General features: G+C 45.9%; 1 protein-coding gene and 1 long non-coding RNA gene across 3 annotated transcripts; one reads left to right on the top strand and one right to left on the bottom strand.

Annotated features, from left to right (window-relative positions):
- Positions 1 to 482: 482 nt before the first annotated feature.
- sptbn4a (spectrin, beta, non-erythrocytic 4a) lies at positions 483 to 22617 on the bottom strand. Of its 2 annotated transcripts, XM_030360555.1 has the most exons (20): positions 21726 to 22617; positions 21235 to 21391; positions 13820 to 14083; positions 13227 to 13454; positions 12912 to 13001; positions 12307 to 12585; positions 11661 to 11791; positions 11130 to 11334; positions 10453 to 10698; positions 9805 to 9939; positions 9299 to 9540; positions 8807 to 8945; positions 8468 to 8552; positions 8018 to 8229; positions 6111 to 7627; positions 5928 to 5988; positions 5571 to 5839; positions 5158 to 5328; positions 4950 to 4992; positions 483 to 4719 (listed from the first exon to the last, which is right to left on the bottom strand). In XM_030360555.1, exons 2-20 carry the CDS (start codon positions 21355 to 21357, stop codon positions 4420 to 4422), a joined length of 4740 nt encoding a protein of 1579 aa, XP_030216415.1. In that variant the 5' UTR covers positions 21358 to 21391; positions 21726 to 22617; the 3' UTR covers positions 483 to 4419. The 2 variants fall into 2 exon arrangements, with proteins under 2 accessions (XP_030216415.1, XP_030216416.1); XM_030360556.1 differs by lacking the exon at positions 21726 to 22617 and having other exon boundaries at positions 21235 to 21484.
- On the top strand, positions 12438 to 13719 carry LOC115546800 (uncharacterized). Its single transcript, XR_003977274.1, has 2 exons — positions 12438 to 12609; positions 12948 to 13719. It is a non-coding gene; the product is annotated as an uncharacterized LOC115546800 (long non-coding RNA).
- Positions 22618 to 23568: the final 951 nt, after the last annotated feature.

The raw sequence follows: 23568 nt of genomic DNA, 5'->3' as shown, positions 1-23568 counted from the left end.
TCCACTTTATTAATTTCAAATTTCACCTTGTTTGGTCAGAATTTAATCTGGACCCACTCTATAAGGATTCTATAATAATGAAACACTAGATTGAAAATAACAACAGCAGCCATAACAACAACCATAATAATAAAAATAATAATGATAATAATGAAAATAATAGTAATAATAATCGTACAGCTATATTTTGAGATATTGAGTTATTTATAACAATAATATTTATTTTAAGTGTTTTAATGTAGCGGTATTTTTGGATTGAAATGAGGTGTACCCCAGGTGTGTTGTTGAAATAGTGATTTGGAAAAAGAAAATCCGATCTTAATAACCCTATGCAAAAACATTGATTCATGATTCCTGAATTGGGCAAAGTATATACAAAGGAATGCTCAATAATAAGTAAGAAGCAAATAAGTAAGAAAGTAAGTAATTAAGTTATATTCAGAGCAAAATAACCAGTAAACGAAAATAAGACCATGGCAAAATTAAGGGATGAATAGAGTTTATGAGACAATACCATATTTCCATTATGTTTCCACAGACAGATATTGGCAAATGTTACTCGATCATTCATTAAACAAATTAGAATTAAAATGTACATTCTTAAAACATACATTGAGTTGTGCAGACTTTGTGCAATACTGTATACATATGTTTTTTTTATTATTATTATTATTATTATTATTGAGAAGACCCTGCATCACCACTAACGTTTCACACTGTGTATGGGGCTGTACTTTAGTGCAAAACAAAAGTTGCATGAGAATTTTCTTTTCTTACCCCCACACCATCAATTATTCAACATGTCCACTCGCATTTTATTGAAAACTGCATGTAGGCTCATGTTGGGATACGGCGTTTCATTGGTTGCTATAAGAAAGCCATAATTACAGCGCAAAATGTTCGTATCGTACCAATTCCTGTATGTACAGAAGCAAATATCTCAAGCATAATGTTCTCAAGCACTGTGTGTAACCCCTTGACATGTACAACTTTGGATAAAACAGCCCTCTCTGGGTGACATTCCTCCAATGATGGGCCGCCCCACAGCTTGGTCATTCATACAAAGTGTAAGCTACTACCTATTTCCAGGTGGAGTAGGGGTGTTTAACACTTGAAAAGCACATGTAAAAGACACTATTTCCTTCCATGGATTTTTTTTAACATTCAGATTACTACTTGTAGTGTGAAGTGTCTCCACGCGATGATGGCCCTATCACATTGCTATAACACCAGACGCATGACCCAACATAATTGTTTGGCTCCAGAAGCATGACCCAACATGATTGGTTGGCTACAGAAGCATGACCCAACATGATTGGTTGGCTCCAGAAGCATGACCCAACATGATTGGTTGGCTCCATGAGATAGGAAGAACTACTATCTCATGGAGACTGTTTAGACTGTATAGAGATCAAGATGTTCACTTCTGAACTGTGGTTGGTGGAGCTGTGGCTGGTTGTGTAAATACTACTGTAGTATTTGTCACCAGGGTTGGGGGGGAGGGGTGAGTTGGGGAAGACTCAGCGTATAGGCCTACTCTGAAAGATCAAACCAATGCAAGGTTCGAACACGGAATTCAATGTGTGTTTTTTTTATCAAATTGAATTTAATTGTTGTATATTATCAAGCCAGAAGGACAATGTGATGTCCACATCGAGTTTGCATCAGCAAGTTTGGAAGTTTATTCAATGTCATAGCAGCAAGTTGTAATGTAAGGAAACAAAGACATACACACTGCAAAACGACCCATGAGTGAGATAAATAATATTAGAAAAGGAATGGTACAACATCGGTCCTCACTGAACACTGTATATACAACGTGATAGTCCCCCCGTGTGTTCTGTAAAAGTAACATGATGGAACAACATAGCGCACACTGGGAGATTCAACAAAATATCCGCAATGGGTATTTAAATGTGCACACCAATGTAACACAAGAAAATACTAGAGCTTATGTTATGAAATATAAAAAACTCTATTGCAATGACATGTGTCAAGTAAAAAAAATACACAAAATGGCTCGTATGTTTATCACTCAAAACACTGTAATATTGGCATATCTGCATAACATCACATCATGTTATAGCATATAATCACGTCTTGGAAGTAGACATTAATATGCACAGAAACATTGTTACTGTGGTTCCAAAGAGTTCACATATGTCTGCATCCGTTGTCTCACATCGGATGTCTGTTATTGAGATTTGAATGCTCGTTTGGAAACCAAAGATGCATTTAGAATTACTTATATCTTGTCAAAATGCTGCCAGCGTTTAAAAATATATCCATTGCTACCGATACTCTGTGTTGAGTTAAATTCAAGTAGGCCGACAACCTGTTAAAGTGTTGTTAAAGTCACTGGCCATGAATCACTACACCATAACGTTAAACAAAACAAGAGGCGAGGAGTATATTTCTCTATTTGATCACAAAAAAAACAATCTCAGGGTGCGTGTGGCCTTGGCTATTTTATTTAGACTTTCGCGTAGATTCTAACAACATACAACACACATCCTTGGGACAGACACACTTTGGAACAACTTGGTATTTGGACAGTGTTGTTATTTGGGCCCACACAGGTGATTGTGTGGGGCAGGGGTGGGGTTAAGATAACGGAAGACATTAAAATAAAAACGCAACAAGCATACCTAGAATATGCACTGCTGCTTTCCCTTGGTAAACGTATTTAATGCAACTAGATACTGCTGTACTTACATACACTATATTATTCCATAGTGAATCCTAATTTGCATACTTTTAATATTTCAATGGAATAAACATTTAATATTATACTTGAGTGATATTTCCTTTTATTTCACTTATGTAGGTTAATACAAATATTTTAAATTGTTACCCATTTTCAGCACAGAGTACTGTTTTTATTTGAGCACAGAATTCAGTGGTATACATACAAAGATAGGTATATACACTTTATGAGTTGAATCATGACACTTTTACATAAACACTCTCCTGACTGCGATATCCAATCTGTGTGTATTTCAAATTAAGGAGATATATAGGTGAGTTGTTATTTCTTCTGTGTAATAATTTCTGGGTGTGATGGATTTTGGGCATGGCAAAACCAATGGTGAAGCCATTACAATCTTGTTTTGATCGTAAAAAAAAATCTGCAGTAATACTACACAAACAGCATGAGGTAATACAGCTATGTCATTCATCCGTCCATTCATTCATTCATCTCATACATAAATGAGTATTTACTTTTTTCTTTTGCTATATCCTAAGAACACCCCCTTTCATCTCATGCTTACTGTGGAGATAAGACAAGCCATTTTTTTTTCAACTTTGAGAAGAGGACCATGTTAACAAATGACATATTGCCCCACTCACATTAAATTATTGCAATTCTGAGACTGCTCAACTTATTTTGAGAACATAAAAAAGGCATTACTGTAACAGGCGCACTAATAGACTATTTCATGCAATGTTCTGGTTTTTACGACATGTAATGTATACAAAGGCATCGCGTCACACTGTGACACTTAGCGTTTCCTGGCTAAAATCGATTTTTCATAGGTTTGATTTTTCAGAGGTTTCATGGGTCATTGAAATAATCGTCATACGAAGAAGAACCAATAAGAAGAACCGATAAAACAAAAAAGTCACTGGTGAAATTTTCTGAAATTTCAGTTAACACTTTTTAAACTCAGGTTGGGAAATCCCAGCATTCCAATACATTAACATATTCAAAGATTGCCATGTGATGGGGTTAAATGTCAGAGAGGGATTAGTATACAGATGTGGTGAGTGTTTAAGGTGCAGAGATGCCTGGAATAGGTGGATGTGACGAATCATCAGTTCATATTTGCAACATTTTCTTTTTTTTTCTTCTTCCATTTCCCCCTTTCTTTCTCTAATGAAAGAGAAGAAATAACCAAAAAAAGTATATTGCTTGAAAAAAAAAAGTTTTTTTTTCTTTTTAACACCGTGAGACATTTCATTCGCTGCTTCTCAGGTTGTCTAGGTGGACAAAGCGTTACATTATCAGTCAAAGATACATACAGGGGGATGCGGTGAAACCAGTCCCAAGAGATTCAGGGTCAATGATGTAACGAGAAAGTGACTTAGTCGCCACAAGGGAACTCTTAGTAGATCCACCGGCAGAGGACACCAGGCAAGCAAGGATGTACTGCCTGCTTTGACTGGGAGAAACTGGAAAGGCCAGTCTTTCACAGTAACAATAGTCAGTCTGAGGACCTCAGTGTGTTCCGGTGCTGTGGAAAGGGGGAAAAAACAAAAACAAAAGGACCACACCCCCTCGCAGCAACAACCCTCTTCCAACACCCATTCCCCATTCTCCTCCCCTCTCACCCCGCCCGATCCATCTCTAGCATTCGCCCTCTTGCTGTCATTGGGGGGTGTAAAGTTAAAAAAAGGGAATTGGGAACGTCGCTCCACTCATTTGCTCTTGCCGGACGTGCTGGATCCTCCCGCGCCCCCTTCCGCTTTGTCGGCGATCTCCGAAGTGTCCAGCTTCTCCGAGCCCTCGCCCTTCTCCGATCTCTCCTTCTCTGACCTGTCCTCGCCCTCCACAAACTCGGAGCGCTCGGATCGCGCGTCTGCGTCACCCTCCGACTTCTCCTTGCGCTCCGAGCGGTCAGGGTCCGTGCAGGACGTCCCCGGCTTGTCCCACCCAGCCATCTGCTCGTGCTCCTCCAAGCTGGTGATGATGTTCGCTGTCCAGGTTTTCAGGTCCTCCTAGCGGGGGGGGGTGAGACCATGAGATGGGAATAGATTTAGCGGTTTGCAAGGATTTCACTGAATAGGTCAAACTTGGGCCTGTAATTAATTAGAGAAGGAACCCCTTTTCGCCTTTTTACCGGCACCTTGTCTACTTCTTCTAAGTGGGTCATGTTCATGAGGCTTGACTACTTTCTAGTAGGAGGCTGTTACTGCATTCGCATGTTCCGACAGTTCTATTTTCTTACCTCATCTTTTGCATGGAATACGAAGTTGGTTGTATCATCGATTCTGTTGCAGGGAAACAAAGGGGGAAATTTTCAGATCATTTGGATTCTTCATTCTTGAATGTAACAATTTAACAATTTGTCTTAGCCTTATAACTCGTAACAATCTGCCTATGTCAATTCAAAATTTGTGAATAATATTGATAGAAAAGCTGGATCGTTTTCTTACTGGAGGACAAAGACATTCTTCTTCTTCTTGTAGCCAATGGTGGGGTCAAATGAACAGTTGGAGAGGTCAATAGGAGCCTCGCTGTTGTACGTTGTGGTGCGATACCTCCCGTCCTTATAAAAGGTCAGTTTTCCATCGATCAACACGCAGTACACGTTCATCCAGGACTTGCTGTAAAGAAGAAATCAAACAAATTTAAAAAGCATTACTCAGGAGAAATGCAAGTAACCTTGGGGTAAGTAATAGAATAATTAGTTGATTGTCTATTGTAAAACATCATTTTATTTTCAAGATTCCGTGATTGAATCAGGATTTATTATACAATATTAAGATAGATGAATGCAAATATATCAAACAAGAAGTTTTTATACGACTCGTTCAATGACCCACAGATTGAGAAGCCCTGGCCATACCTGTTGGGGCTCCTCTGTTGGGCTTCCAGGTCAGAGGCGGTGGCCGTCTTGCGGTAGAGGAAGCCCTCATTGTGGGCAGTGTGTGAGGGCGGCTGGGGCGTCGTCGGGGCACCGGTTGCCGGGGCTGAGCGGGACCGCCTGGACTCCTCAGGTTCCTTCGGACGGGGCCTCCTCCTTGGCTTGGGGCGGTCTCGAGCACGAGGTCGCCCGTCGAAGCGAGTCACAGGCGCAGAGAGGCTGCTAGAGGGTCGGTAGTTTTCTCCCCGGGCCTGAGGGGTTAGGAGAGGGGACGAGTGTGTCACTTAGGTCCTCCCCCAAAAGAGAAGAGGGGTCGTTGGTTATCACAGTAGGACTCACCTCTGCTGCCTCTCTCTCTTGCACCTGCTCCACGATCTCAGCCATAGTTGACCTCTTCTCCCTGTAGCATCCACGGAGATAAGTTACTCACAATACATCAGAAAAAAGGCCCCCTTTTTGGGATAAACTTGTGAGCAGTTGAACCTTCCTGCCACAGACAATGCTAGCTGGCCCACCACTCACCCTGAGCGCTTGTCGTCGCCCTTCACTGAGCCGTCCTTCACTGAGCCCTCCAAGTCGCTGGAGTCCTGCCTCTGAAGCCGCGGCTTGCCATTCCCCTCCTGTTCGCTGGAGGACTGCCTCTCCACACGCCTCCGGTAGCGCTCCTGCCGGACGATCATGGGCAGCTCATTAAGCCGGGCCTGGATCTCTTGCTCGCTGGATGTCTGCCTTCCCAGCTTGTACTCCCTTTCCCTCCTCAGGTGGTCCATCTGGGGGTCGGAGCGGCTGCCGCGGGGGTCCCGCTGTAGCCTGCCGTGGAGGAGATCCAGCCCAGACTCTGGACACATATCCGCCATGGGGATGTCCCCGTACTGTTCCCTCTGCATTCTGCTGGCCTCCAGCAGGGGGTTCACTGCCTTGTGGATGTGATTGATCCTGGGCTGCAAGTCTGCCTTAAGGTGCTGCCATGCATACGCCATTTTAGGGTCCATGATACCGCCGCTCTGAGCCAGGAATGCAGAGCTGCCCAGGCTCCCGCTGCCATAATGATTTTGTGCTAGATAACCCGAACTGCCCATTCCTGCACTACTTTGATAATTTTGCGCCATGAGAACTCCACTTCCCATATTTTGCTGTGCCAGATATCCCGTACTACCTACATTTTGCTGCTGCTGCTGCTGCTGCTGCTGCTGCTGCTGCTGCTGCGCCAGATATCCTGAACTACCTAGATTAGGCTGTTGCTGTGCCAGATATCCAGAACTTCCCATATTTTGCTGTGCCAGATATCCCGAACTGCCTACATTTTGCTGCGGTGCCAGATATCCTGAACTACCTAGATTTGGCTGTTGTGCCAAATAGCCAGAACTACCTAAATTATGCTGTTGTGCCAAATAGCCAGAACTTCCCATATTCTGCTGTTGTGCAAGATACCCAGAACTGCCCATGTTTTGCTGCTGTGGTAGATAGCTTGACTCCCTTCCTAGACTGCCGCTGCTATGTTTTGGAACTATGTGACTAGAACCGTCAAACCCGCCACTGCCTTGGTAGTTGTGCATGAGGGAGCCTGAGCTGCCTACAGACCCAGCATTGAGTCCAAGGTAGCCCGAACCCTCGGCACCTCCTCCAGTTTGATGGTTTACTCCCAGGTAACCAGAGCTCTCTCCTCCAACACTTTGGGGGTTCAACCCTGAGTAGCCGGGGCTATCTCCGACCCCAGCTGCCGCCAGGTGGTTCATGCCGAGGTAAGAAGAACCCTCCGGCTTCCTGCCACATTGCTGATCAAGTCCATGGTAGTTGGATCCATTCAGGACCGGGGAGTAGCTGGCCATCGCCGTGGCCAGTCTCTGGGATGCAGACGTGGCAGCCAGCTCTAGATTGCTCTGCATGGGCTTGGGCTCAATGTGGGCTTGGACTGTCTGCCTAAGGTAAGAGGAGGCCGCACTGGAGGATGGGAGGCTGGACGTCAGACAAGACAGGGGGAACATCCGTCGGCTAGACAGCGGAGTGGTCTTTTGCTCCTCTTCTTTTTTCTTCTCTGCCTAAATGGTGTTTGAGGAAAACAATAACAGGGCATGAACCCAGTAGAAGGTGAGGGAAATTATGTACAGAAGAAATGTGCAGTGCTAGATTAAAAACAATATGTATAATCCCACACAGATGTAATGCCTGCTTCATTAGATAGCATACAATGGAGCAAGTGCCAGTGCAAATGGGAAACCGCAAACAAGGGTGCGCAGCATGTAACAAAGGTCACAAAACAAATTCAAGCCCACGATGGTGCTAGCGCACAGCATGCACCCTTGCCTGCTAAGCTAACAGGACACCCCAAGGTCAGGTGTTGCTTTTCTTCCTATTCCCTTTTCTATTTCCAATAGCTGTGCTAAATGATTCCAGCACATGATAGACTGTCAATCTACAGTCAAGCTTACTGCGGAAAGCTGGCGTAGCGAGCTGAAGCGTTCTTTCCAGGTTACGGCAGCCTTGCGGAAAGCCTCATGGCGGAGAATGAGCTGCTCAACTTCGTCTGTTAGGGCCTGGGTCTCTCCTCCTTCCGGAGCTTTGGCGGAGATGAGCGGCTCCTTGGCCGTCAGCCAGGCCTCCGCCTTCACTGTCTCCTGGGCAAACTTGAACATCTCCTGCTCTGTAAGAGACATCGCACACAAACGTCCCATCACAAACATGTGACCGTAGATGGTACTATATGAATAGCTGTCTGGTGTTTGATATTAGAATATTGGATGTCGATATTATGGTTCAAACACTCATTGCGTTCGCAGTCATTTGCGTAGGTGAGAGGCTGTGTCTTTTAAATCCCTTGAATGTATACTCAAAGAGCATTCACTGTTTATCTTTAGTGAGTGATCTTTAGTGTTACTCACTGCGTAGAAGTCTTTCCTGGTGTTTCTCCCATTTCTCAACCAGATCCTTCTGCTTGGCCAGGAGACTGTCAAGCTTCTCTTTTATCTGCCGGGGAGATATAGATCATGGCACTCATGGTCATAGCACTTGATGGCTACAATGCAGCCAGCCAGGAATAAACCGTGTGAGCTTTTATTGTATGTACACTATTGATCTGTGATTGTAACGCTAGTGCTTTTATTTTTATACCTAATCACCCTTCAGGCACCAGCGTACGGAGTCGGATTTCTTGCAGAAGAATATCAACAAATGTATTTCAACCGGGTTCTAAATCAGGTGTTAAACTCTGCCCGACTGACCTCCTCAGCTGCAGGATTACCAGCAGCCAATAGGATCTTCCCCAGGTCGGCACACTGCTGTATGGTTTTACTGCGGTTGTCCATCTTGGCTTTCAGCTCTTGGTGTTGTTTCATCATCAGCTCCAGCATTGACACATCCCTGTGGCAGAACATGCAATACTAATCTAGAAACAGCAACAAAAACATGCTACATGGCTAATGCTAGCTGGACTCTTGGGTAATTGAATGGGTCATTCTTTGAAGTTATGGACACCATTACTGTTCTGTTGACTGCTATGTTAAAAACAAATATATTTGAAAAAAAAAAAGGGTTAATTGGCTGAACCTTTACATTAACTTGGAGGAACACACAATAGTAAAGGGTGATTGTATAATATGGTCAGATTTTGTACACTAAGTAAATATTTAAATAAAGGGCTCAATTTCTCCCTTTTAACCAAAGACTACAACCGAAGAAAGGAAATGGAGCTTTGCTGTGGCGTGAAGGCATACCTGGGTTCATCCCATCGGATCTGGCCCATGATGCCTTCCATCCACATGAGGTTCTCGCGCACCACCGAGAAGAACTGCACCTTGTCCGTCACCGAGGTCACCTGGACCCGGCTGGCCTCGCAGGAGGTCAGCAGCTGCCTCCACGCCTCCATCACCTCCATCTCTTTCACCATGATGGCCTCCGCCTTCTCCCCAGCATAGATGGTTCTCAGCTGGGCAGCGTTCTCCTGAAGCTGCCTTACCTGCAGCGAGAGGGGAAGGAGATGATTTAGGCTCAGTTCGAGCTATAAGATAAGCTTGTGAAAACCAGTGTGATCGGGAATATCTCAAAATAATTCCGGGAAGACTCATTTCCTTAGCGGGATTTAAAATCTTTTAATTTGGATTTCAAGGATGTCAAGGCAAAATAATTGAGCGTGATGAGGTCTAATGTACACCTCCATACGTTATCTCCTTGCCTTTACTGGCTAGGGAATCGACATTGAACTGCGAGCCTGAGTGCACACCTGCGCGACGAGCAGTTGAAGGGCGTGCTCGAAGGAGTGCATGAGCCTCTGCAGGGTGGCTGGGTTGGCGATGCTGGCCTGGCACGCCCTCACCTCTGGCAGCTGCCTCATCTTCCCCGCGATCTGAGCCAAGACCTGGGGCACAGGATGGCATGATCATGCAAATCTTTATCATCATCGTCATCATCATCGCTTTTATAAATAGAAGCAGGACACGACCGCCTAGACGGGATACCTCTAACCGGACCAACGGATAAGGAGTAACTGAACCCCCTTTGGTCTAACATATTTACTACACTATTTAGCAACCATGTTAAAGACATTTCTACAGAAAAATCCATGGATATGATTCTATTTAAAAATGATTATTGGCTTTACTAGCAAATGCTGGTAGGCAAAGTGAATCGAGACATCGATCATAAATATAAGGAAGGTCATCGGGTGCATGTGGGAGTGAGATATCTTTATCAATGATAATTTACAGGTAGGCTGGGGTCTTTAGGGCTCCAAACCCAGAACCTTTCGTCTGGTCCCTACCCCTAGACTCTATCTAGAATATCCTGTCCGGGATTATGACCAGGGTTGGTCTCTATGGACAGGAGAATCTGGTGGCTTCGACAGGGTGGATGGGACGCTACTTCCTAGTACCTCTTTGCAGTCTGTGAAGAACTTGTGCAACTGATGGGACGCGATCAGCATCTGCCTGCGCGTCTCCATCAGCTCCAGCAGGTCGGCCCAGGACTCGTTCAGCCCGTCCTTCCACTCGGCGATGGTGGCGGCGTCGGTGTGGCCCAGGTCGATCATCTCGTTCACCATCTTGTTCACCTGCTCCATCCGCTGCTGGCCCACGCTGTCCGTCTCCATGGTGAACTTGGTGAACTTCTCCTGAAGGACCTGAACCCAAATAAATGGCCACGTTCTGCTCTTAGCGACTATTCTTATTGTATTTAGTAAAAAAATGAAAAATGAGGCCTTCTGAATCCTACTGTGGTGTTATTTACACATTCAAGGGGACTTCCCTTGGTGCTGTAGGTCGAATATCTGTAATAACATACTCGGAAGAGTTTGTTCTTCTTCAAACCATATCTCTTATTTCATGTAAAGAAAAAAAGGACTTGATAAAAATACATGAATGAAAATGGAAAATAATCAAAAATAGAAAAAAACGTACAAGGAATAAAATGTATTATAAGATGCCGACTGACAGCAGATAGTTTAATAAGTGCTATGTTAATTAGTTATAATAATTCAACAGTCAAACATCAAAAGTGAGAGAACGTATGCTACTAAGCGACCAATGCCGCGTCGTCCTCTCGGACACCCACCGTGACGTCCTCCAGGTCGTGGCCCAGCTCGGTGGAGCTGGCCACCGACTCTCGCTCGGTGATCCACTTCTCCAGCTCCTCCACCTCCTTGTTGAGCTGGTACATCCAGTACTGCTGCTCCAGCTTGGTCTTGCGGTGCTCCACCATGTCCTTCAGGGAAACGTACAGCCGGTCTATGTGGGACTGCTGCTTGGTGATCTGCTGGCTGTTTGGACGCAGAGGAAGAATGCGACAGGACACGTCAAGTGTGCATCTTTAGAAGTGCATTCGATTGATAATGTCTGACTTCACATTCTTCACTATGCAAGATAGCGACAAAGTACAACTATTGTATGGTTCTCTGATAGACCTTTACGTCTCCGTGGTGGGTTTGTGTGACAAAATAGACATTTGATTGGAAGAGATAAAGAAATAAAGCATCCCTGCAATTGTCTCCACACTTAAAACACGAGTGGCCCGCTATCTGCCTACTGATGCTTAAAACAGCAGCACTGTCAACACCTGATCACTGGGATGTCCATTCCACATTACCTCTCTGGGTGCCCCAGTTCCAGCAGGCGTTGGCGTTGCTGGGACAGCATGCCTACTGTCTCTGCATACGTCTCCACGGTCTGCTCCAGGACCAGGTGTCCCTTAAGCAGCTGCAGAGTGCTCTCCTCATCCTGAAAACCAAGACGGCAACTTTAACAATTACGACCGAAACCAGGTGGCAGGTAACGCCACGACACAGCACCTGGTACTGTTTAACTGTTCTGAATATGATGGTCAGATTACAGCTTTTTAATTTAAGCTCCTTCTAGATGCTTCAGATCCTCTGGCCCTTGGCCTGCTTGTTGCTCGGGTGAAGAACCAAGACCCCCACCGAGGCAATGTTTGGTGTCTATGGTCCTCACCAATGGAACAGACAGCCGGTGGAGCAACCCAGTCTGTCGATATTTTCGGAAAACCTTACAATGTACATAATGTATGATAATGTACATCCTTCAAATCCACCTCCCCAATATAGCCCTTGTGTTTCAGACTTTAATCGATATTTAAAAGGATTATTATTGTGATTATGTTTCCTGCGGTGTAGTTACCCTGTTGACCACCATGCTCTGCGGTGTTGCACCAAGAGCCATACATATGTTGAATGTTTGATTGAATTGATTGACAGGTGTGCTGGGCGGTTCCTTACGGTGCCCTTCTCCTCGTTGGCGACCTGCAGCTTCTGCCCGGACAGCCAGGACTCGACCTTGACGGCCTCGCTGTAGTACTGCTGTGCCTGCAGCACGGCGTCCAGCATCACAGACCGCCGCTCCGCCTCCAGCCGTAGCACCTCCCACAGCTGCCTCACGTGCCCCGCCCCCTCGCGCACAAAGTCCACCTCGGGGGTCCGCAGGGAGGCGATGATGCCCGCCCGGTCTAGCACCTCCTCCACCCGCGCACACCGGCCCGTCAGCTCCCTCTGGAGGGTCTGGGGAAGGACGACGATCAAGGCGTGAGTGAGTGGCGGGCGGGAAGCGTTTCGACGGAACGCTTGGTGAATGTTGTGGGGTCTGATGATTTCATTTTGCGTGTGCGGTTAGGGTTAAGGCTAGTATTAGTGGGTCTGAGGATTTTTTGCGTCTGCGGTTAGGTTTAGGTTTCTGTTAGTGGGTCTGATTATGTATTTTTGCATGTGCGGTTCGGGATAAGGTTAGTGTTAGTGGGGCTGATGATGTCGTTTTGCGTGTACGTTAAGGGTTAAGGTTAGTGTTAGTGGGTGGTTGAAATGAGGGGGTTTCAATAAGGCCGTCTCACCTGGTTCTTTTTCACATGTTGCTGTACACTTTGCAGGTTGTTGCCGTACTCCTTAGAGGACGCCAAGGGAAGCCTCTCTTGAATCCACAGCTGCAAAAAGAAATAAAAGGTGGTTTGGGTTTTTGGAGCGAAAAATCAAGTTGCACACTGTATATCTATTTCCACGATTGATCTGATTACCCTCAAACACAAGACATAGCGTGGTGGTGTTACGGTATGCGGATAGACATAGCAAAGAGAAAACAAGATGTAGAGGGGAAAACAGTAAGTAAAGTGTAGGGAGCAGGCAGGATTGGAAGGACTGCTGCTGCTCACTATCTCATCCTCCAGGTCCTGAGCCACTTGGTGCATCTCCTTGGACGCCAGCAGGATGCGGCGTCTCTCCTTCAGGGGCTCAATGAGCCGGACGATGCGTGTCTCCACCACGCCTGACTGCTCTCCGCCTTCCCTGTTGCCGGCCACCCGCTGGGGCAGGCACACTCCCTGCAGGCTGCCCAGATCGCTCACATCCTTGTATATGTCCCCGATCTGGGACTCCATGGTCTGAGCCAGGAGGCGGAGGAGGAATAAAAGGGAAGAACGTCATGTGAGCCGAAAAGACAAAGGGAGGCGGTAAACGACTTAATACAAAACATGTTTCGGATATTTGATATCATCGACTTTCAATGTTGTGTAAGGGGGTCTCTTCCTATTATTAGCGTATAAAAAATGATACGCTAATACCGGCCCTTTGGAAGGTACATTATAAGCAACATTTATACAGGGAGAGTATAAAGAAATAAATGCATCATGGATATCAAATACAAAATGTTGTTGAACTCTGATTTCCTGCGGTACTATGCACCACACTGGGATATACTGGCTGTGGGACTATAGTTAAGACTACCGTTGAGGCCTCAGTGGATCACCTGGAATTTCTGCAGCTGCTCATTGAAGGTGGGCAGGTGGTGTGCCTGCTCCAGCTGGGGGGGCTGGCGCTCCAGGTGAGACAGCTGGCTGTCCAGGTCCGAGTAGCTCTTGACCGCCGGCTCCGGCTTGTTGTTCTCAAAGAGCTGCCGGGCCTTGGCCTTGGTGGTCCGCTCCAGGTCGGACCAGCACTCCCGGATCTCCTCCAGCTTCTGCTGCACCACCGGCCGCAGCTCTGGCTTCTCCTGGATCAGGTCCTGGCCCTCCTGGGGACACACGGGCATGTGTTGGACCATGTCATGGTTCGTGGTTCATGGTGCTCTGCTGCAGTTCGATTCAGTGTTCGATTCAGTTCGATTATGGATTGCTACATCGGTAGCCTCCTTCAAGTGGAGCTTACATCATCAGTTGTTTCAGTGTTGAGTGTTATTTATCGTAGCTACGCGTACACTGGTTAATGTCAGGTCTAGCTTAAAGCGAGGCTTCCCATGCACCCAGCTGTCCTGCATGTCTTCAGTTGGTTACAATCACATCCCCCATGTGTGTGAATTGCCAAGTGGCTGCGCAGGACTATCCGCAAAGCAATGCAGCACAGATTTAGACCATACTGAATACATTCAAACCATAATGAGTAGTAGTTGCCATTCGGACGACATCTTTCTCAAATGACACTAGGGCAACCGCCATTTTATCTACCATTAAACCCACCTACCTACAAGGGAAATCCAATAATTTCATGAACAAAATAATTTTGTTACACAATTTTTTAACAGATTGTGAAGATAATGAAAAAGAATAGTAGCCAAAATCTATATTAGTATATTAGGATTGGACTCCCTATCACACAGCACACACATAGATAAAGACAACCATCCACTCGTAATCATGCATGAACCAAACCCTCCCTCGTCGTGTTCGATGGCATATGGTCATTTCAAGCTGCCTCATACGGGAGCATTGCCCATGGGGTGAGGTGGACCAGGAGAATGTGTCATTTTCTTTTGCGTTTATGTGCTCTCACTGGCTCTTGTCCAGTTCCCTGAAATAGAACTGTAGCAGTGTACCCTCCCTGTCTCAGACCTGGGCAAAAGGCGGTGCTTTTATCATGAGTGGTTCCACATTTTAATGGAGAGAATCTTAAACGTGCATGGTGCTTTAATGATGGATGAGAACCACGGAGTCAGTGAATACCTTTAGTGGTTTAAATCGTACGGTAACGTGAGAGCCTATTATAACAGGAGAATATCTTGACTTCGAGAATGCTTGTGTGCTTGTGATTCAGCTGTGTTTGCGTGCTACGGATACAATGCTGCATATACCGAACATATCTGTTCCTACACTGAATCCGTCTCCCCAAATTCTCCTTGTTTTCTGCATTTTTCAAGGCGAGCTGGACCTGTCCTGTGGCTTTCATATTGCTGTGCTGCATTCCTCCACTTGGCACAGGCTCTCTGCTTTACTGCTGCTAGCGCTCACTCTCTCATCCCTCTCTCTCTCGCTTTCTCTCTCTCTCGCTTTCCCTCTCTCCCGCTCTCTCTCTCTCCCGCTCTCTCTCTCTCTCTCGCTCACTGCTTACTCGTCTCAGACTCTCTCTCACACCCTCCCTCCTCGCTCTCTCTCTCTCTCATAATGCAGAGCCAGCAAAACGCAGGTTTCTCCATTTCTTTTCCAACCCTTTCTCACTCTCTCTGTCCCTCTGTCTCTCTCCCCCCTCTCTCTCTCTTGTCTCTCTACTCTTCAGGCTTTACTGACACACGGGGCGATGGAAAAGGAAATCATAGAAGCGATGGAGAGGGAAAGAGTTAAGGTAAAGAAACGGGCGGAAAAAATGGTGTATAGCACAGAAAATGCTGTATCTGCTGTGGGCGGTTCAGTTCAGTTAGGATTGAAAAAGGAAGAGGAGAATACATCCGACATAACCTGCACATAGCGCAGTATTTCCTATACAACCAGAAGAAACTGTGCTATTCTCGTAGCATTGTGTCGCCAACACACTGCAGGCTCGCTTGAGCCGCCGGTACAGATCAGTGAAAGGGCGGGTGCCATTAAATGGCTTGTTTTACAATGTTGGCACAAACACGTATTCCAGAGTCAGGCATAAAAGTGACAGTATGCAGCAGATTGTATTGGCTGCTGGAAGAAGTATGCTATCGCCAATGCAGCTGCTATGCAAATGAAGTGATGAATGCAGGAAAACAATTCTTAGATATTCTTACAGAAGCCCACATGCAGTAGAACCTGCATGATTCCAACTTCAGACGCCCAATAAGAATTGCAATGGGTAAGCATAATGAAAAAAAAACGGATCAGTGGACCATAGCAGAATGTTATACTGCAAGTAATAAACTTTTTCAAACCGGTACTTTTATTTGGATCTTTTTAAACGATTATTGATATTTGTGTACAGTTAAGATTGAAAGAAGAATGAGAGAACAGTGAGACAGTGAGACACTCCTACTCCTCTACATAGTACAAGCATAATTAAATTGTTTTCTATTTTATGTATTTTTACTGAGTTCATATCGATCTATGGCTCAACCAAAGGTCCATAGCAGTGGCATAACACAGTAATGTGGATTTTTAAGTGTGTATGATTCAGCATATTGTACACGATTTTGATATCATAACAAATTCTGGGAAAGGGTTTGGCCTTGATCATTTCTAATACACTAAAAGCCTACATGTAATTCGGCCATATAAAACAGATTTGATTGGTTACACAAATAATTATATTTCTTTATGAGCACCTTTGGTTATGGCACATTTTAAATGAGGATCGATTTAGTGTACTGTAGAGGGATCCATCCTATTGGATATTTCCAACCATACAAATAAATGCATTTATATGTATCTAGGGAATGTGGTCCATATTAGTAACATGAGAGATCCCTCTTGCGTTGCAAGGCAGAGAAATCAGACACGGTGGACATGTCCTGACAGAAGAAGAACAATAGCAGAACCATTGAATAGAAGAAAGCGTAATTGATACGTCATCATTCTAAAATTAAATATATGAATGAAAATGGCTAGGAAGCATCCCCTTTTCCTCAGATCTCACCTGACCACGTGGAACTGATAAATAATACAATGGAGACACTAGGAAACACAGAAGAAAGCTCTGATATATTCAAAGCTACAAATAGACATAAAAAAAAAAAAACAGAACGATAAAGCATGGCCTTTCCCAACATTCATATTGAAAAGGTTCTGACGTATGACTGGGTTGTCCGTTTAAGTTTTAAAAAGCTTGGGGAAAGGTAGGAAAATGGATATAAAGAATAAAATGTTCTGCATGTATAATAGCAACCTGGTACGATCTAACTTTCCATCAACTTTAAATAAGCTGCGTAGGATATCTCTCTTATTCTATCTATCACAATCATGTGTTCTCAATAAAGAGAGCAAGAGTCAACAGGGTAACTGGATATCATCAATTTCAACCCTCAGCAGTTTAACATGCTTCCTCTGTTGAGGTTAACATGATACTCGATAAGTAAACAGTTCTTCCGGTTTCAACGAAAAGAAAATCCTACATTACAGTAGCTACACAGTTTTCAACGACCATTATCGATCCATCCCTATTAGCTCATTATCTGGTTCAAAGCCCTTGAGCTAGACAGACTGGGCCACGACATGGCAGTGTGTTTACAGAGGCATTTCCCTCCCAGAGCCGGTGGTAGAGCACTAGCTTTGGCACAAGGTCAACCCTAGTTTCTCCCACTGTACCAGAACAGCGTCTTCTCCTTACTGTGGCCATAGAGGTTGAAGCACAAACACTCCCAAAAGCACACATAGTTCTCCAATGGCCGACGCAAGGGCGCAACGTCATGTTCTCTCTCTCTCTCTCTCTCTCTCTCTCTCTCTCTCTCTCTCTCTCTCTCTCTCTCTCTCTCTCTCTCTCTCTCTCTCTCTCTCTCTCTCTCTCTCTCCCTCTCTCTCTCTCTCTCTCTCTCTCTCTCTCTCTCTCTCTCTCTCTCTCTCTCTCTCTCTCTCTCTCTCTCTATTCTCTCTCTCTCTCTTGCTCTCTCTGTCTCTCTCTCTTTCTGTCTATCTCTCTCTGTCTCTCTCTCGATCTCTCTCTCTCTGTGTCTCAGGTGACGACAAAGAGAGATGGGGAGGGATGGGAGGGACCAAGGGAGGCAGCTAAGAGCTAAGGGACGTTAGCATGGAGACTAAGCTAGGTCCCTGTAGGACACAGAGAGACAGGGGCACTGGATAACCACGCTCAGTTCGTTAGCTCCCTGGTAGCAATGTTATTAATTGTGGCAGCCATCTTCTCTCACTGCTCTCAGGGTGTCACTCAAATCCGGCTTCAGGTGTCTGGTGTCTGGCGTTAAAGGTTATACGTGAATACGCTGATGATTCAGAAGCCGAGCAGTATTCTGTTTCAATACCGTGTCCATCGCATGTTATGCAGAGATCTGATTCCTATCAGTATCCACAGGCCTGTGTAGGCCTATGTTATTTTCAGTTTGAATGCAGGCCAATCTTTCTATATTTCTAGTATCTTTCTTAGTATGGTATGTGTACGTTATAGACAATTTTATATATAATAGTACATTTAAAATAAAAGGATATTTAAAAACAGGATTTTATAATTATTTGTCATATTTTAACACATCCTACCACACCCAGCTGTCACTGTCTCTACAACCCGCTAGCATTGAGGGAAAACTAATATCCACATATTTACAGGATATATAAAAGATATGTTATTGCTTCAAGTGGCACAATTATCTTATGAGCCGTTAGGCTATAAAAAGATGGTTCCCATAATGTTGTTTGGTTACCAACACATCGTTTTTGGAATTTAATGGAAATAACAAGCTATCTTATTTTCGGGAAAAAACGGAAAGATGATAGAACTATTATTTTATACAAACTAACTAGCCTTAGACTTAGAGTAAAATAAATGCAGGGGGTGATGGATTATGTGTCTGTGCAGGAATAGTGTTGCATAATTCGGTTATCATTGGTAAAATATTCACAATTTATCACTCCTAGTAGATCATTGGTATCAGAGCATCGATAAACATTACACGAGACACTAAGACCTTTTGGATTCACCTACAGAGTGACTGCCAGTCCACAGGGCATCAAATGATTGGCTACTGGCACATGGGAAGTGATTTGGTCACCTTAACTAATCAGAAGGAGGGTTACTGTGTAAGCCAGATGAGAATGCAGCAACAAATTATAAAAAATGTAGCAACATAAACAGCAGCACATGGACAGACATAAATTGGGTTTATGTTTACTGGGAATCAAGGGCATTAGGCCTCCAGTTAAACAAAGCGCTGTCTCAACTGGCACCTGGGGACCAGCAAGACTTTAGGTTGCCCTGCCGCCGTTAATCTGTTATGGATAACAAAATAGGAAGATGGACCACTGAACCTTTGCTTTAACAGGAGGATTTATTCAAGACGATTGACCAGCATGTCAAAGAATGAATGCCACACAAATTATACATGTATCTTAAAAATAGACTATTTTTTGGGGGTGTCAGACAATTAACTAGTATTATAAATACTGTAATAGCTATCAGAAATGTAACCAATTAGTCTATGAGACAGTAAACAAGAAATGGTCGACTGCAGATGATGAACATTGAAGCATTGGTAGTTTACTAATTAATCTGAATACATATTTAAGGGCCAGGTGTGGATTATTTTTAACGTATTAAATTGAACAAATAATAAGAACATTATGATAGTAAGACATTTAATTTAGCAAGTATGTGCAAACCAAACTTGATAGCTGTTGGCACACATTGAAAGGACTGGAAATGCATGAATGTCTGTAATATTTGTATAAATACCCTCAATAAATGTGTGATGTATCAGCACTGTTTGTGACCCAATACTCACATTTGAATGCTAGCAATAAACCATATTCACATGGCCTATTTCATAGTTTATGAGGATGCTGATTGATGGATGATGACAAACTTGGAAAGAAATATATAGGGCTTAAATGTTACAGAAAATATAACCATTTTAACCTAAAGTTATGTTGCTGATACTGTCACTTGTATCATTAGGTTAAAATGCTTCAACATATGATGTTTGTGAATTCCAAGATGGCGTCCAACAGAATAAAACCGATAGAAAGCCAGCACAGTTGAGACACATCCCAGCAGGGCAGATCAACAACAAAATGTTGCGGTAACTTGGTTTTAGGCCTTGTCCTGACTAAAACCACACATAATATAAATATGCATAGAAACGATCACTGTTTTTCTCCTCTACTGTTATGACTAGCATGAGTCATCCACCGGGGTTACAATGCAATTGGATATTCTTGCATTTACCTCCTCGTCAGCATATCATTTTCACACAAGAGAAGCAATACGTTTTGTGCTGTATCAGAAACATGTTCCAAGCCATTGACTGAAATCAAGCATCATTAATCATCAACCATTTACATCTGAACCCCCCCCCCCCCCACACACACACACACACTCAAACACACACACACACACACACACACACACACACACACACACACACACACACACACACACACACACACACACACACACACACACACACACACACACACACAATCCTCCAGCCTAGTTAAGGCACAGGGTTTCCACAGATGTCGTTTTGCTCTCCCAGGTTTGCAATGCACCATGGGTACACAGGAGAAGACGAACAAAAAATGGATCTAGGATTATTTGTTTGTAAGTGGATTCCCCTCAGATCAGGTAAAGATCACAGTAACTACACGTAAATCACCGGGTGGTGCATACCCTTATGTCTTATGCTGATTTAGTAAAAAAAAAAACACTCCCTCGCTGCTCACAGAGATCTCGTCTCTACGGTGCCATCCAATGACATCCATCCAGCACCCCACCCCCTCGTACTGACAGAGCCCTCGTGTGTGTGTGTGTGTGTGTGTGTGTGTGTGTGTGTGTGTGTGTGTGTGTGTGTGTGTGTGTGTGTGTGTGTGTGTGTGAGAGGGAAATCAAAGAAATGTCCCATCTCATCACCTGTGCCCCGGTCGACACCCAGCACAGCTGCTCTGACAGTCATAACCTTGAGCCTGCCATGCTGGATGTCCCCGGGAAGCGTGTGATGTAACCAGCGGAGAGCGATGACACCCCTCCTCTCCCCCATTCTCACCTATTTTCCTTTTCCACCTCCACCGCACCCAACAAGCAAAAAACCCAACTCCCCCATCCCCCGCCGCCACCAGCCCCTCCACCCCCGATCCCTCACAACCTCTCACCCCCCCCCTTACCCCACCTCCACTACCGCCAGCACCAACACCCCTCCATCTCTCCGACACACCGGTTCTCTGACCTCTCAAGCACCCCCACCAAACCCCCATCCCCCCTTCACACCCCCATCCCCCCCTCCAATCCCCCCCCCACCCCCCCGGAGAAGCCCCCCGCGGTTTCGACTCCACTCACCTGCTCTATCTTGGCCAGCCATTCCTTGTTGCGGGCCAGCTCGGCCATGAAGGCCTGGTGCTTCAGCCATTTCCTGTGCAGCTTCTGAGCCTCGTCCCTCGCCGTGTCTCGGGCCATAAGCATCTTCTCTTCCCGCCCGCTGTCCCCAATCACTCAGCTGAGGGGGAGACAAAAATAGCCACCATCAGGAGCCCGTGCCTGAGCCAGCCCCGCGTTCTCTCCCCTCTCACCCTCTCTCTCTTTCCCTCGCTCTCCCTCCCCTCTCTCTCTCTCTCGCAGGACGTCCTGCCTGCCTCCCACCTACACGAGAACGCCGAGCCACTCTGGCTCAGTGCTGCAGGGGCCTGGGGTACCTGTGCAGTCCCCAACCACCCACCCAACCAGCCCCCACCCTCTACCCCCCTTCCACTACCAGCACCCACCACCAACCAGACACCCTCTTCTGGTGAGAGAGAGAGAAAACTCCCCCCCAAAAAACACAAGATATGCACCTCAGAAGTACAGCAGCAGTTGTAGCGGTGCGATGGGAGCAGTCAAGCCCTTCCGCTGGGTGGTCGCTGGGTCCTCATGCCCCACACGTTCACGGCTCTTGCAGTGCTAGTGCTGCAGTGCCTGCTAGCCCCGTCTCAGAGAAAAGGGAAACAACAACCGCGGAAAATAGAGGGAACTGCGCCAACGGCAACACCAGTAAAGGATGACACACGCACACACAGACGCATCCAGCGATTCCTCGTTTCACCTGGGATTTAGGGATCGTCCTCTGCCTTTTTCAAATGCGCGGTTTCGAAAAAAAAAGAGCGAAAAAAAAAAAGAAAAAAAAAAAAAGGAAGACGCCAGCAGTCAAATCCAACAGTTAGGCAAGGCGTAGACGTAGCATTAGCCGCCGACACATTTCAGCCGGTACAAAACCTGGGACCATCTGGTGCTCACCAGTCTCCGGTCAGCCTGTGGTCCTGTCTAATGATGCCGTAGAGCAGCAGTAGCAGCAGCAGCAGCAGGAGGAGGAGGAGGCGGAGGAAGACTTTGGTGGGAGGAGCAGGGTGAATGGGATGCAGAGGTAGAAGAGGCCGGATAACATGAGCTATCTGCTCCTGAAATGCATCGCTCCTTACCGGCGCAGAGAGGCACGCGCACACACGCGCTCACGTGCACTCGCGTCACGCATGCATGCACGCCCGCCCGCTCGCGCACGCACACCGACACATGCGTGTGCCTGTGTGAGATAACGCTACACTGCTCTCCCTCTCTCCCGCTCTCTCGCTCGGCCGCTCCGTGGCTCCCTGTGCTTCGTGTCCCCAGAACCAGATCAGACAGTGGCTGCTGCACGTTGCTGCAGTCTTTCCTCCACAGCTACACTCCTGCCTGCCTGCCTGCCTGCCTGCTTGTGTGTGTGTGTGTGTGTGTGTGTGTATGTCTGTGTGTGTGTGTGTGTGTGTGTGTGTGTGTGTGTGTGTGTGTGTGTTTGTGTGTGTGTGTGTGTGTCTGCCTATGTGTGTCTGTGTGTGTGTGCGTGTGTGTGTATGTGTGTGCGTGCAATCGCAATCAGCACTGCAGTGCCGGAGCAGAGAGAGAGCTAGAGAGAGAGCGAGAGAGAGAGTGAGAGCAAGAGAGAGAGAGAGCCAGAGAAATAGGGAGAAGGAGTAAAGGAAAGGGAGCATGTGTGTGTGAAACGGGGAGCAGGAGACACACACGGAAGAGAGAGAGAGGAAGAGAGAGAGGGAGAGGGAGAGGGGAGGGAGAGAAACAGAGTGTGCAAGAAGATGGAGAATCAGGGGGAGACCGCTTGGGGAAAAAGGGGGGAGGGGGGTGGATTGAAGGGAGGTGGAGGGAACAGTAAAAAAAAAATGGAGGGAATAAAGGTGGTGGTGCTGCTGGTGGTGGTGCTGCTGGTGGTCGTGCTGCTGGTGGAGGAGGCGGTGTTTAACGGAGAGAACGGATAGAGCCTGCGTCATCCTTCAGTGTCACCAGGGACATTTCTCTGCACTAGAAATGACTGCACCCGAAGCCTGAGCAGGATTTAGGAGACGGGGGTTGGGTGTCCTTTTTAACAACTGAATGAGGCGGTTGGAGGAGGAGGGGGTGGAGGAGGAGGTGGAGGAGGAGCACATGGTCCTCTCAGTGCAGCTCAGTGATTTGAACCGCAATGCTATTCGTCCCCTTCTCTTTTTTTCTTTCGCCTTTTTTTTCCTTCTTCCGTGCATGAAATGATCCTGCCGCAAATATGTGATTTGGTTTCATTGATTATGGGAAAGAAATGTTGGATGAGGGGGAGGTGTGGTGCCGGGTGGATCAGTTTAACCCCTTCACTGACAGCAGCCATAAATACCGGCTCTA

This window comes from Gadus morhua, chromosome 7 (assembly GCF_902167405.1).
Source record: "Gadus morhua chromosome 7, gadMor3.0, whole genome shotgun sequence".
NCBI classification, from domain to species: domain Eukaryota; kingdom Metazoa; phylum Chordata; class Actinopteri; order Gadiformes; family Gadidae; genus Gadus; species Gadus morhua.
Note: the sequence above shows the minus strand (reverse complement) of the source record. Positions and strands in the feature narration are given on the sequence as shown.

Excerpts from the sequence above, each read along its gene's own strand:
- sptbn4a (XM_030360555.1), bottom strand. The coding sequence starts at position 21,357 with ATGCTTATGGCCCGAGACACGGCGAGGGACGAGGCTCAGAAGCTGCAC. Across the intron at positions 10,699-11,129 it reads ACGACCTGGAGGACGTCACG|GTCCTTCAGGAGAAGTTCAC; the intron begins GTGGGTGTCCGA and ends ATTTGGGTTCAG. Across the intron at positions 5,989-6,110 it reads GGCGACGACAAGCGCTCAGG|GGAGAAGAGGTCAACTATGG; the intron begins GTGAGTGGTGGG and ends TGGATGCTACAG.